This window comes from Marmota monax, unplaced genomic scaffold (genome assembly GCF_021218885.2).
Source record: "Marmota monax isolate L192 unplaced genomic scaffold, Marmota_monax_Labrador192_F-V1.1 WCK01_AAM20220418_F8-fsc00022, whole genome shotgun sequence".
NCBI lineage: Eukaryota > Metazoa > Chordata > Mammalia > Rodentia > Sciuridae > Marmota > Marmota monax.
In genome coordinates, this window is record NW_026695215.1 from 4,910,255 (window position 1) to 4,924,980 (window position 14,726).

A 14,726-nucleotide genomic window follows, 5' to 3' on the forward strand; every position below is an offset into this window, starting at 1 on the left:
CACTGGGTTGGTTCCTGGGATGAGCTAATGCCAGAAGCACCTTCTGTGAATAGGCCTGTGGCACTCAGCACTTACCTCCTTCAAAAGCAATTAGCTGCCCAGCTGCCCATCAGAAGCCAAGGTCAATGCATTTTTGCATGTCTGCTTAAACTTAAAACAATACATGGCTCCAAGCCAGTGCTCAACACAACATTTGCTAAATGGAGGTAAAACATGATGCTTGTTTATCTGAGCAAAATCCTAAATGGCTCTTAAGGAGACGCTGGTTGAGCATGACTTTCTATTCCTATGATTCACCTATTGCTACAAGATTAAAAGCATCCAAACAGGAAGAGGCAGGACTTTCTGATTTGGTCTGCAGTCATGTGAAAAAACAAAGCAGAAAGATTATCTGGTTTCATTCCATCTTTGTACAGATAAGGAACCTGAGCCTCACAGAGGCTAAGAGACATCACCAGGTCATTCACACCATCTTGAACTGGTGTCCTGGACCTCAGCCTCTGTGCCTAGCCTCCTCTGACTGCCTGACAGGCCCATCCAGATGCCAAGGACTCCGGGGGAGCAACTGCCATGCTGTTCAGATCTAACCCAGCTCCCACCACCATCCATGATGTGCTCTTCCCCTGACCCCCATCTTAGCACAGTCACCCCACTTCTCAGGCCAAAAACCAGGACCATCTGGGTTTCCATCTCTACCACCCTGTACACCTGTAACACCACCAGTCCTTTTACTTCCACCCACACAACTCGTCTTGAAGACAAGCATTCTCACCAATTTGGTCCAGCTCAATCTGCCACCGTCACCTGTCAATGCTGTCACTCTTGCACTGACACGTTCTTCTCAGAAGGCAGAGCTATCAGTTCAAAATGGAAAGCTGATCATATTATTTCTCCTTCTTAGTCCCCCCTTAACTCCCCAGTTCTCTCCTTCCCCTTGCCAGTGTTTTTGAGTCTCACATTGAATAAAACCCAGAACTCACACCTTGGATCACAAAACTGCATATCACAGATTCTCAAAGTGAGTGGCCGGTGTGTCTCAGGGATACCATCTCCTTTCCCTCCCCTTTGAAGTCAGAGTGGGGATCCCTGACCTGATACAGCATATCATTTTTGTAGTCTCACATGAATATACTTGAATTTCCGCCCAAATATCAAGAAAGAGTTGGGAGGTGAGAAATGACCAAATGCCATGAGACTGACCTGTCCATCTAGTCCTTGTAATGATCTAAGCAGACACTATGACCTAACAGTGGACCTCCTCAGGAGATGCCCTCAGTGGGCACTGTAGGCTCTATGGGATGAAGACTGTGTCCCCAGACTATAGCACAGTTTCAGGATCAAGTGGGACTGAATACATGCTTGTGCCACAGGACAGTAAATGGCTGAAGTTGTGCCTGGCCCATGAAATGCCCAATCACCATGGAGGACATCTTTTCCAGAGCCAGGCATGGAATAGAACTGTCATTAAATGTATCTCTGGAGCTGCCGCTCAGTGGCACAGCACTTGCCTAGCATGGTGTGAGGCACTGGGTTTGATCCTTAGCACCACCTAAAAATAAACATAAATAAAGGCATTCTGTCCATCTACAGTTACAAAAAAAAAATTAATAGATAAATAAAATAAAATCAAGGGATCCAGAGAAAATAGTTAGCCTATAGTCTTTGCTCTGTTCCTCTGAAACTTTTGACAAGAACACAGTAGTACAATTACCACACCACATTTATGTCAAATGTCTTACAGTCTTTGGAGCAGCAATATTGATGGTAGTATTGCCAGCTTCACTGCAGATTAGAGAATTGAGTCACACACACAAAAGTCAAAGATGTCAAACATGGGAGGGAGCAGAACATCAGCCTATGAAACCTCGTGATACCCTGTCCTTTGTCTGCTTGGCTATCGCTTATCTCCTGCCTGCAGTTGATGTTTCCAAAGAGTGGCTCATGTCACAGTACTTCTTAAGGTAAATTTAATTTCAAGCTACCCCAAGAAGTAGCAGGCACTGTCCCAGCCCTGAGAGCAGGGATGAGACCTCCTAACATCTGTCTGTTCAAATCTCTTCATCAGAGCTTTAAACAAGAGCCGTCACAGACAATTCTGTCTCAATGAATGGAAAATATTTCCGGAACTAAATTTAAGCACTCCATTTTCTTGTCAGAAAAGTAATTGTGGCTGTCCGATAAACCAGTTTGAAAATCAAATCTAAATGAGCCAAATTTAAATTTATAAGGGCCTCATTTAACAGGCAATTAATTTCAGGATTCTAATAAAAAGAGGAAAAACCTGCGGACTTCCTGAGCCATTCAAGAGGCTGATAAGGAGATGCTGCGCCTCTCCTCTCAGATGAGGGGAAATGGTCTTTGGATGCCGCCCTCCTCTTGGTTGTGTAATATTGTATATAATGCATTCTATTTCAGGGAAGTATTAATTTTACTGAAATTAATTTTTTCTGAGTATTCACAGGAATATGATGAAATGGTTAGAGCTCAGATGTGGATTGTTGGTTCCAGAATTTTTCTCTTTTATATCACCTCTTGAATCATAGCCTCTAGTGTTTTCTTTTCTCCTCAAAGAATATAAAATGATAAAAATGGTAGGAATTGTAGAGCTCAGCTATATGTTTAGGTTCCATAAATTTCAATAGGTTTACATGTTTTTTCTGATCTATGTCATTTTAATGGGTTTGATGTACAACAAATAAATCTCCAATCTCACCATAAGCTCATCAAGCAATTCACAACATAAACATTAATTTGCAATTTTTTAAGAAGAAAATAAAACCTGTGAAAGGGAGGCTGGTTCTGATGCTCAGCTGCTCCTGGATATTTCCACATGACTCACTGCGAAAGGTCACTGCGAGGCGTGTGTTTTGCAGCAACTGCTAGTGACCATGCCAGAGTCTTAGGATTTTCCTCTGTCTGGGCAAATTCAGCCTTAATGTATTTTTTAAAAAGATTTCAGAGATCACATCCTTGTACTCAACGTATTTTTTGTTATTTTTGTTTTTTTAAATTTTAAGTTGACACATAAAATCCTGCATATTTATGAGGTTCCATGAGATGCATGTCTACACAGCCTAAGATTCAAGCCAAGGTACCCAGCATACCCAGCTCCTCATACGTCTGCCATCTCTCTGTGGTAAAAACATTCAGAATCCTCTTCTACCTTTCTTTGAAATGCAGCACCCATCACCATCCCTGGCAGTCGCCCACTGAGTCACACCTAACACACGGGGACTTATTTCTCCTAACTCAGTGCCATGGACCAGCATTTCCTCCCCCCTCCCTCTCCCCTAGGACCCTCACCAGCCTCTGGAGACACTGTCCTCCCCTCACCTGCCACAGATAAACTTTTGAGGATCCCACATGAGTGAATGGTGTGGTGGTGGTCTTTCTGTGCTTGTTCCACATAACATGATGTCTCCCAGTTCCATTCATGTTGTCAAGATGGTGGGACTCCACCCTTGATGTGGCTGAATAATATTCTACCATGTACACAGGCCAGCCTTTCTGTATTCGTTCCTCAGCTGATGAACACGGTTGGTCCCATTTCTTGGCTGGTGGGGACAGTGCTGTAGTGAGTACAGGACTCTCTTAATGTACTTTTCCTTGAATATGCACTGACCTGTGGGGTAGCTGGATTGTAAGGCAGTTCTATTTAATTTTTTTTTGAGGAACCCCCCAGTGTTTTCCATGATGGCAGTACTATTTACATCCCCACAGGGTGCAAGGGTTTCCTTTCTCACATCGTTGCTAGCACTTCTCTCTCTCTCTCTCTCTCTCTCTCTCTCTCTCTCTCTCTCTCTCTCTCTCTCTCTCTTTCTGTCTTGCATCAGTCATTCTAACTGGAGTGAGTTGATATCTCACAGTGATTTATTTGCATTTCTCCGTGACTAGTGATGTTGAGCATTTTTTTATATACCTGTTGCCCATTTGTATGTTGTCTTTTGAGAAATGTCTATTAAGGAATATTACCCGTTTTTTAATTGGACAACGATGATGATGATGATGGTGATGATAATTTGCTGTTGAGTTTCTTATATATTCTGGATAGTAACCCTTATCAGATGGACATTTGGCATATATTTTATCTAATTCTGCAGTCTGTCTGATTCTTTACTTTGTTAGTTTTTTTCCTTTGGAATGTGAAATCTTGTTAGGTTGACATAATCCCAATTGTCTATTTTTGCTTTTGTTTCCTGTGATTTGGGAATTTTAACCCCCAAAATCTTTGCCCACTCCAATGTTTAAAAGCATCCCTCTTACGTTGTCTTCTTCATGTTTTGCATTAAAACAATCACCCTGTTTTGAGTTGATACTTCATACTTGATAAGAGACAGGATCTGGTTTCATCCTTCTGCGTGTGGACCTGATTTTCTCAGAACCATTCTTTTAGAAAATTGTCCCTAATGTATATTCTTCACACTTGATTGTAGAACAGTTGGTTGAAGATTTGTGGGTTGAATTCTAGATTCTCCCCTCTGTTTTATTAGTCTATGTGTCTATTTTTATGCCTATACCATGATGTTTTGATTTCTATAGCTTTGTAGTATTGTGCAATTCCACTTTGTGTTGCTGTGACAAAATATCTGAGAAAAGCAACTTAAAGGACAAAAGATTTGTTTTGGTTCATAGTTTTTTCGTCCATGTTCACTAGATCCTGTTGGTTTGGGCCTTTGGCAAGCAGAACATCATGGTAGGAAGTGCACAGTGGAAAACAGTTACCTGCTAACTTCATGGTGGCCAAAAAGCAGACAGAGTGGGGGTTATGCAGGGACAAGATAAGGCCTTGAAGGCACACCTACAAGGACCTACTTATTCCAACAGGCCACACCTGCTAAGTTTCCCCCACCTCCTAATACCCCGTGAATTGGTTAATCCATCAATAGATTAATCCATTGATGAGATCATAGCTCTCACGATCCAATCACTTTCCAAAAGCCCCACCTCTGAATACTGCTACATTGGGGACCAAGCCTTCAATTCATGAGCTTTTGAGGAATATTTCATTTCCAAGCCATAATACACATATTTTGAAGTCAGAGAATAAAATCTCTACTGTTTTGTTCTTTTTACTCAACATAGCTTTGGCTATCTGGCAGATATTTTTGGGGTGTGTGTGTGTGTGTGTCTAAACGAATTTAAGGATTTTGGGGGGATAGTTCTGCAAATAATGTCATTGGTATTTTCAAAGAGGCCACATTGAATCTGTAGATCACTTTGGGTGGCATGAATATTTTAATAAAATTGATCCTTTCAATCCATGAACATGGAGTGTCTTTCCACTTGTGTGTGTGTGTGTCCTCTTCAATTTCTTCAATCAATGTTTAGATAGTTTCCATTGTAGAGATCTTTTACCTTTTTGGTTAACTTTATTCTTTGATATTGTTTTTATTTTTGTAGTTATTATAAATGGAATTGCTTTTTTATTTCCTTTTCAGGTGACTCACAATTGAGAAATATAAATGCTTCTGATTTTTGTATGTTGACTTTATACCTTGTAACTTTGCTGAATTTGTTAAGAAGTTTTAATAGTTTTTGGTAAAGTCTTTGGGGTTTGCTCTGCATAAGATCATGCCATCTGCACTCAGCACCCACTTGACTTCCTACTTACCATGTGGGTGCCCTTTATTTCTTTCCCTTTCCTGATTGTTCTAGGTAGGATTTCCAGTACTGTGTTGAATAAAACTTGTGAAAGTGAACATCCTTGTCAGGTTCCAGATCTTAGAAAGAAATCTCCAGCTTTTCTCCATTTAGTCTGATGTTAGCTGTGGACTTACTATATGGCCTTTATTTTGTTGAGGTATGTTTATTCTGTACCTAATTTGTTCTGAGTTTTTATCATGAAGGAATGTTGAATTTCATCAAACACTTTTTCTGTGTCTATTGAAGCGATCACATGGGTTTTGTCCTTCATTCTGTGGATGTGATATATCATGTTTATTGATTTGAAAATGTTAAACCACCTCTTACACCTTTGGGATAAATCCCACTTGATCGTGGTACGTATTCTTCTTCATGTGCTGTTGAATTCAGTTTGTTAGTATTCTGTTAAGGATTTTTTGCATCTGTGCTCATCAAGGATCTTGACCTGTAGCTTTTCTCCTTATCTGGTTTTCATATAAGAGCTGGTCTCATGGTAAGAGCTTGGAAGAATTTCTTCTTCTTCAATTTTTAGAAATAATTTAAAAATTACAATCTATATAATTCTAAAATACCATAATTTCATGTATGTTGTGTTTCTATTATCACTTGCTTCAAATTTTTTAATTATTTTATTTAAAAGAATTGATATTAGTTCTTCTTCAGCAGTAAAGACATAGAGTCTTGAACTCTTGATGATGGGAGTCTTATTTGGTTTTTGTTCATTTTTGGAGTTTGTTGCTTTTTATTTTGTGCAGTGCTGGGACTCAAGCCAGGGTCTCACGTATTCTAGGCCAGGACTCCACTACTGAGCTACCCACTAGACCTGTGAGAGCTTTTTTATTACTGATTTTATCTCAATACTCATTTTTTGTCTGATCGTGTTTTCTGTTTCTTCATGATTCAATCTTTGTAGGATGTATGTGTCCAGTAATTTATCCATGTCTTCTAGTTTATCAAATTTATTGATTATCATAGCCTCTAGAATTCCTTCCATTTCTTGAGTGTTAGTGGTAATATCTTTTCTTTCTTTCTTTTTTTTTCTTGCTGACTATTGGAGTCTTCTCTTTTTCTCTTAGCCTTTTTAAAGGTTTCTTGCTCTCTGTTAAGTTTCTCTGAAAACTGAATTGTTTCTCTGTGTTTTCTTGAATTTCATTGACTTTTCTTAAAACAACTATTTTAAATTCTCTGAGATATCATTTATATCCATTGCTTTAAGGTAGGTTTCAGATGTCTTGCTTTGTGGGTTAAATGAGGTTAGGTTCCCTGAAAGTTCTTGATGCTTGATGGCATATGACAACATCCATGCATTGAAGGATGGGGTATGTAGTCCATTGTTCATAATTTGGCTTTGTGTCTGTGCTTCCAGAAATTCTAAGCAAGCTGTTTATTGTGTCCCCTGAGTCTGTGGTCATGCCTTGATTTCAGCACTAGATGGCACCCTAAATTCAGGTTTGCCATGAGCCCACAGTTGGAGTGTTGTCACTGTTTTAGTAATAGAGGGTGCCCCTTGCCTAAATTTTTTGTAAGTCTGCAGTTGATGTACTATACATGATAGACAGGGGTAGTGCCTAAAGAGAGCAGTCCAACCTTGTTGGGTCTGGTAGCCTCCACCTGAGGCCACAGTTGGCCCAAACACCTCATATATAATCACCGGCTGTGTTCAGGCACTGCAGGATTCTGCCCAGAATGGGCCTCACTGTGGAGGGTCCATGCCTGGGCACCAAATGCTGGGTCACGCTTGGAGCCCACAGCTTGATGAGTTCAGTACCAGAGCCAAGAACAAGGCCCATGCTGCTATTTCCTGCCTACTCCTAAGGTCTAGTTGCAGCCTGACGCTAGAGCGACCAGCTAGAGGTGATGCTAGAGCACGGGTCCATCTCACTGGGTTGCAGGTCCTCGAGCCCTGGCCTGGGGGCAAGGTCTATGAGGTTCTTCCCAGCGTTGAGTTTCACTGGCAGGCCCAGCACTCAGTTCCAAGTAACAGCCCTATACTCACTTCCCTGCTGAAACTGGCTAACGATGGAATCATTCTGAGCTGTGCTGCCTGAGGTTGAGGAGGACTGGTAGCAGCTGTCCCTCAGCTGCTGCTGAGCTGAGTCACACCTGAGCCCCCTGCAGGCTAATGCATGGCTGGCACCAGAGCAGACTGAAATCCAGGTCCATCTCCCCGAGGTTGTGGGTTCCTGCCTGCCTCAGGGTAGATCCACAAGCTTTGTCCATGAGCACTGGCCTGGAGTAGGAGCAGTGGGGCTCTGCCCAGCTTTGGGCACTGAATGCCCTCCCCCATCTCCCCAGGATGTGTCCCTGCCCGAGTTGGAGCAGGGTGTGGGCAACTCTGTCCTCCTGCCTTCTTTAGCGAGCACATCTTTTCTTGATATGCCAAAGCCAGGTACTGCACTCGCACAGGTTTTCTTAGCTCTTGTGAAGATGAGTTCACATGTGACTCAAATAATCAAGTTCCATCCTGCCCTAACCCCTTCAATGTGTTTTTTAAACTAATCCAATGCTTTTCTTTCTTTTTTTTCCCCCCTTTTTCTTTTTTAAGTAAATTCTTGAAGGGAGCCAACTTAAACTCTTTGCAGTAGTGTGTGTACTTACTTTTTGTTTTTCCCACTTCTGCTCCCAGGACTAAAGGGCTCCCTCCAAAGGCTGCAGCTGGAGTATGTGGACGTCGTCTTTGCAAACCGTCCAGACAGCAACACGCCCATGGAAGGTGAGTGAAGAGAGTCCATAGAAGATTCTAGAACTATTGATTCCAGCTTGAGGGCTCAGTCTACTCACAGTTGGAAATGAAATATATACAGACTAGTCTGATTGAATAAGAAAAATGGAAAACTCTGATGGGTTCCTTTAGGCTCAGTATTTGCCCTGAGAGCCAAGGTTGTCACATCTCGGTTTTTCTCTCCTAGCACTGAAGGCATTAGACTGTGACTCCTGGTGGTTAGTGCTCATTTTTTTTTTTTCCTGTTCATTTCACCTTTGTGATTTTATCAACTAAAACAATGAAATTAATTGGAGGGGGATTCTGTAACTGGCCATCATTATTTCAGGGTGAGTCCTCTGGGGGACCTGTATTTTACAATGACTCCAAGTCTGATTAGCTTCCAACCTGTGGTGACAAGTGCTAGTGGTACCCTGAGAGGAGGCTGGGCAGGAGGGACCACTCCAAACAAGACGCCTCACCGTAGTTTGGACATAGGTCCTGGAGAAACCAAGACATCCCATCTCCTTTCTATTATGACTGCCAGAAGAACAAGCTTATTCCTAAAACAAGATGTTATTCAATTGACATTTGTTTGCCAAACATACTTAGGACGATTGAGAAAGAAGATGGTTTGAGAGGATAATGTAAAGTATATTCTATTTAGTTGAGGTTCATCATCGAGGTTGTCATTTAACTGAGATGACAGAGAGTGGAGATATGGGAAAAGAGAAGGGATGTTTGGGTGATTTGAGTTTTACAATATGATATGGTTTATCAATTTTTCAAAGAATTAGAATAAAATTGCACTGAAGGTAATTTTTGTCTTTGATCATCTGAAAGGAAGTGCAGGGTCGTGTGATAAATGGGGTTCTGTTGATATTTATTCTTGCTGTAGGGTTATAGAATTTATAGAAAAGTGTAGATGATCAAAGAACATATGGATGGCAATTATGAGCATAAGCAATTTCATGGAACATGTTTATGTATAAAAATTTCTCCTAGAATTTTTTGCTTTCTTGATTCTGGGTAAATTAGGAGTTAAATGCAGCATCCCTGTTGGGAACTATCCATGGAAATGATATAAGATTGCATATCTTTGTCAGAGAAGAGATCAGGTGTTTGATAAAGCAAACCATAAACATTTCATTAGTATACAAAGTTATCATTGCAAGGATAATATATCAGATCATTCTCAATGACACACTAAAACAGCACTAAAGCTAGTCAGAAAAAGCATCAAATAAAATGCCACTTAGAAGCACTAAAGTGACTTCACAGTTTAAGTGCCTCGTGACTATTTTCCTCTTTGGAACAGTGTCCTTAGCAATTATACCATGTACATTTACAGGACAGCAGACCCTATGAGAGTCTTCAGGAATTTTTTTTCCCCTATCTTAACCCTACCTTTAATTTTAGGGATATATTGTAGCAGTCTCTCAAACAGGAATCATAATTTGCATCGTGTGTGTGTGTGTGTGTGTGTGTGTGTGTGTAGGAAATTCTCAAACTATGGTACACTAGCAAGATAATAGTGTCTCTTATGTAAACACTCATCATGTGTTGAAATGCCTTAGAAGGGAGCTTCAAAGTATTAAAACAAAAATAGATTACTGCTGTCTGATAGTCTGTAACTGAGGCAGTGTCTTGCCTCTGCTGGACTTAGAGAAAATTTATACTCTCCCTAAGTTTCTCACATAAACCTCCACAAAGAGAGATAGGAAGCTAGTCTATGATGAGTCATTGTCCAGACTCAGAAGCAGAAGGCAGGATATTAAGAAATGGAGATTGGGGGCTGGGGATGTGGCTCAAGCTGTAGCGCGCTCGCCTGGCATGCGTGCGGCTCGGGTTTGATCCTCAGCACCATATACAGACAAGGATGTTGTGTCTGCCGAAAACTAAAAAAAAAAATAAATATTAAAAAAAAAATTCTCTCTCTCTCTCTCTCTCTCTCTTTCTCTCTCTCTCTCACACACACACACACACACTCCCTCTCTCTCTCTCTCTCTCTCTCTCTCTCTAAAAAAAAGAAAAAAAGAAAGAAAGAAATGGAGATTGGCCACGGGTGGGTAAGGGCCAGGAGCGTGGTAACAGGGCAGGAGGTCACCTGCTGGCCCGCATGCCTGGTGAGAGGCCCACCCCAGCAGGCCCACCACGCTCTGAGGCTTCTTTTGGAGAACTCAGCAAAGGTGCTCCATGGGCGGTTCTCACCTGCTAGACAGAAACAGCCCTCAGAAATGGTGTCCTCCGACTCAGGGCACCTGTCGGTCCCAGGTGGGCCCCCTGGAAATGCCAGAGCTTGGGACAAGTCTCTGGAAACACGTTCTTTACAATTAATTTTTTCCTGCTTTACTATAACAAGAAAAGTCCTGTTCAAGACATAGGAAGCAAAGAGCCAAGGTGGACCTGGCTGCATCTGCTCCTCCAAACCTTGGGGACAGATGAAGTCTTCACTATTTCTGGATTCCATATTGTTAAGATTTGTTTTTTGCAATGATTTGGTAAATTGTGTGTGTGTGTGTAAATGGAAGCTGTATATATGCAGTGAGATTTACCCAAAGAGGTAGACGCCCCTAGAGTTTCTACAGCTTACATAAGGTCAATGTTGTAATAACCAAAGTTACCCTTCAAAACCCATCAGTAACTGTTATTCAGTGTTACTCTACAGCCATTATTTATTTATTTAATTTCTTCACCAGATACAGTGACAAAACCACCATCAGATACTTGTCAGCACTTTGTTTCTAATGGCAGGGGAATCCTTAATCTCGTTCACACAGTTTTCTCCTTCCGACAGCTCACAGTGGCTATTTTAGGCTCAGTGACATCCATCTCTGTTTAATACAGGCGATGGCGTAGTGATTGCCAATCATGCATGGTCTAACATTCATGCATAAAATCTGCATGTATAAACTGTAGATCCTCAGCCTCTGCAGATGGTTCCAGCCACTCCTTGTCAACTCCATGAAGTCATAACACACATTTACTTACAATTTTCCTGAAGCATTTATATTACACCTGGGGACCCAAGCACTTTCCAGATGAGAGCCCAGCCCAAGTCAACTCTCTCATGCCCATCACTGATTACCCATTGGCATAGCATTCAAGAGTGCGGATCTAGCCCAGATCTAACCCTGCAAGTGGCCAGGGTCACATGTGCCCACATGGGCATCTCCAAGTCACATTTCAAAGGACTTCCGCTTGAACGTGCCTAGAATTCCATCCCCACTGGTGTGATTCGTACCCTGGGACGATGTTCATCGGGGATTCCTAAGTTAAACCAGGATGAGTTCCATCCAGTTTCTGTAATGCCATGTACAACCAACCGAGCCAGAAAAAAGCCCAGCAGCAGTGTCTCCCTCACCATCTCCTGGCCTCCCAGAGCCAATTAGCCTCAGCCTCCCACTCTTCCCTGGAAAACCAGCATGCAAAGAGCAAGCTCCACAATGGATGGCTGTGAATGCCAAGGGTGCGGTGGGCAGGAAGGCGGGAAGCATTTCCCTGCAATCAGACGGTGTAGGGCCAGGGAGAGACGTTCCTGACAGCAGAGGGGTGCTCTCTCCTCTGTCCTGCTCGTTCGTTTTTTCTGGTTCACCTAGTAGTAAGTCATTTTTCTTCCCCAGCATCTGCCTCGCCATCTGTCTCTGCTACGATATCTGGCAAGGATGGCATGTTTTCCAGCCCTAGGAAAAAATCAGCCCCGCATTCCATTTCTTCTTTCTTATGACACTGTCCCTCCCGGTGGAATTACTCCTAGTTCCTTGTGCTCTATGAAACGTAAACGCACAGCTGCCTCACCTTCATGAATCCCCAGTGTGTGTTTCCACATCTTCTCTCACCAGACAAGAGAAAGTCCAGGGCAGCCGAAGTCGTGCTAAACGTACAAAGACGGCACCTGGGGACTGTGCTAGGCGCTGTGGTCTGGCTCCCAAACGCCAGGCCCCATTCCCTGCTCCAGGAAGAAAGTGATGGAGTTGCCTATGGCTCCAAAGGAGACTGTCGACGGTGCTGCTCGTGAGCGGCAGCAAAGAGAGGAGACCTGGTTCAGTGGGTCAGCCTTGTAAAACATCCTCGTCTCAGAATAGGATGATTTTTAAGTTGAATTAAACTTCAAATAATTTTTAATTTAAAAAATACTTGAAATTGAGTCTCCTTACTTTCCATCTAGAGCTTGTTTGCCCAAACTAGCTTATCTCTTAGAATTCCCGAGTCACTGAATATTATTTCCATACTCGTTACAGTTTGATATTTTATTTTCCTTCTTGGAGATTAGCGCTGGCATCAAGCGACCCAGGTGTCTTAATTTCCAATAAGAGTTAACTTTACTTACTTCCCATAATTTCAGGTCAAACAGCCCACTCTAGTAACAGAAAAGTCTCACTTCCTCCTAAGGCATCATTTTTAGTGTTGCCATATGCAAACAAGAGCTTACAGAAGGATATTCCGGAATCTAAGATATGCATTGGCAACTCTGAAAATGCTAGGAAAAAAAAACTGCATGCAACATCCCAAACTATCAATATTTTACTCATCCCTGAACACTGAACCTAGGCATTTAACTTCCAAAGTGAAATTTTCAGAACAAATATTTAAACACCTAAAACCTGGAAGAATTACTTAATCACAACTGATCAGCCCATCTGCCTTTATGTTTTATTTTCTTTCCTGGAAGGTGCCCTCAACCTGTCTCAAAAACCACGAGACTAGCAGGGTGCAGCATTGCACACCTGTAATCCCAGCAGCTAGGGAGGCTGAGGCAGGAGGACCACCAGTTCAAAGCCAGCCTCAGCAAAATTGAGGCACTAAGTAACCCAGTGAGACCCTGTTTCTAAATAAAATGCAAAATAGGGCTGGGAATGTGGCTCAGTGGTGAAGTGCCCCTGAGTTCAATCCCTGGTATCCCCTTCCCCCAACCAAAAAAAAAAAAAATGAGACTAGCAGGCAGAAGTCTTCTGCAGTAGTATGACCATGCTACCCAACAGGAACATAATGCAAGCCACCTGTGCAGTTGGGTGTCCCATTAACCACATTTTAAAAAGAAAGAAATTAATTGCAATATTATTTGTACTTTAACCCCGTATATCAAAAAAAAGCCACATGTATACAATATAAAATTATGAATGAGATAGTTCATATGATTTTTTTACACTAAGTCTTTGAAATCCATGGGTTCACCTTAATTTGGGCCAGCACATTTCAAATTCCTGGCCACATGTGGCTAGGAGCTGTTCTGTTGGATTACATGAGTCTATAAACTTTATTTCCAGCTTTACAGAGCCGAAGGCACATAATAGGTATTCAACAAATAATTACTGGATGGAGGGATGGCTGATTGGATGAATGAAGGAACAAGTTTTGGGGGAATTAAACGAATGAAGCTCTAAGGTTAAACTGATCCAATCTCATATTTCTCTACCTGAAGATCCATCAAGCCCTGACATCCATAAGCATTCTGATATTGGTCTAGTTCAACATATTTCAAGGTGATGTTAAGATGGACAGGTTGTTGGCAAACAGCCCCAAGACACTCTTGCATCCTGCTTCTCCTTATCTGCAAAAACAGGAGCATCCAGGTACTGGGAGCAGAAATGAATGCAGAATGATCCATTAGTGTACAGGTGTCCCCACGGAGCACTATGTCAAATTAAAATGATTTAACACATTTCATTTATGACCCTGGCCGGGATGCTCCTAGGGGCCTTTGTGTCCATCAGATCAATTTAACCTCCTGGCTTGAAAGACTGAGACAGCTGAGTTTTCAAGAAATTAATTTGGAGAAAATGACTTTCCGATCCAAGAAGATGAGCCAGACCCTACCAAGCCCGTGGCACAAAAAAAAAAAAAAAAGGTTCCAAGTTTACTAAAGGAGTTTATTTCCATTTTAACTGTGAACTCACCAAAATTTTACTGATACTTGAGCCCTATCTTTATCTAATTGGTCTAAAATAAACTGATACTTCCTCCTTTACAGGACAAGTCATGTCATAAAAAGAGGATTTCATTCCATTCACCCTAGGAAAGATCGTAGGGTGGGGTTGAACTCTTCCAGTCTCTGGTTCGATCCTCTGGACAAGCTGCTGTTTCTGTTCATTGCGGCCTCCTCATTGGAAGAGTGTTTCTGAAGTGTGGACCTGGGCATGAGCTGGACACAGCTTCAAATCCTGACTGCTTCCACCCAACTGTTCACCTGGGCAGGTTCCCTCAGAGCTGAGCCTGCTTCCAACCCCAAATGAAGAGGATGCTCCCAGCGCCACCTAAGTGGGGCAGCACGTAGGCACAGCCCTACACCAGCCCCGCTCCAGAGGCCCGCGTGATGCACAGGCAGAGAACCCCCCACCTTCTCCGAATCTCTTCTCAGACATAGCCATGGCAGAAGCCTGAG

The 14,726-nt window shown here is 42.2% G+C and overlaps 1 protein-coding gene across 2 annotated transcripts in view; it reads left to right on the top strand.

Moving 5' to 3' along the window:
- Nucleotides 1-14,726, top strand: part of Kcnab1 (potassium voltage-gated channel subfamily A regulatory beta subunit 1) — a 308,966-nt gene that overhangs the window by 252,686 nt on the left and 41,554 nt on the right. For both annotated transcript variants that reach the window (XM_046431730.2, XM_046431731.2), the window contains exon 8: nucleotides 8,270-8,356. In XM_046431730.2, the coding sequence (XP_046287686.1) occupies nucleotides 8,270-8,356 (87 nt within the window). The remainder of the gene's footprint in view (nucleotides 1-8,269; nucleotides 8,357-14,726) is intronic.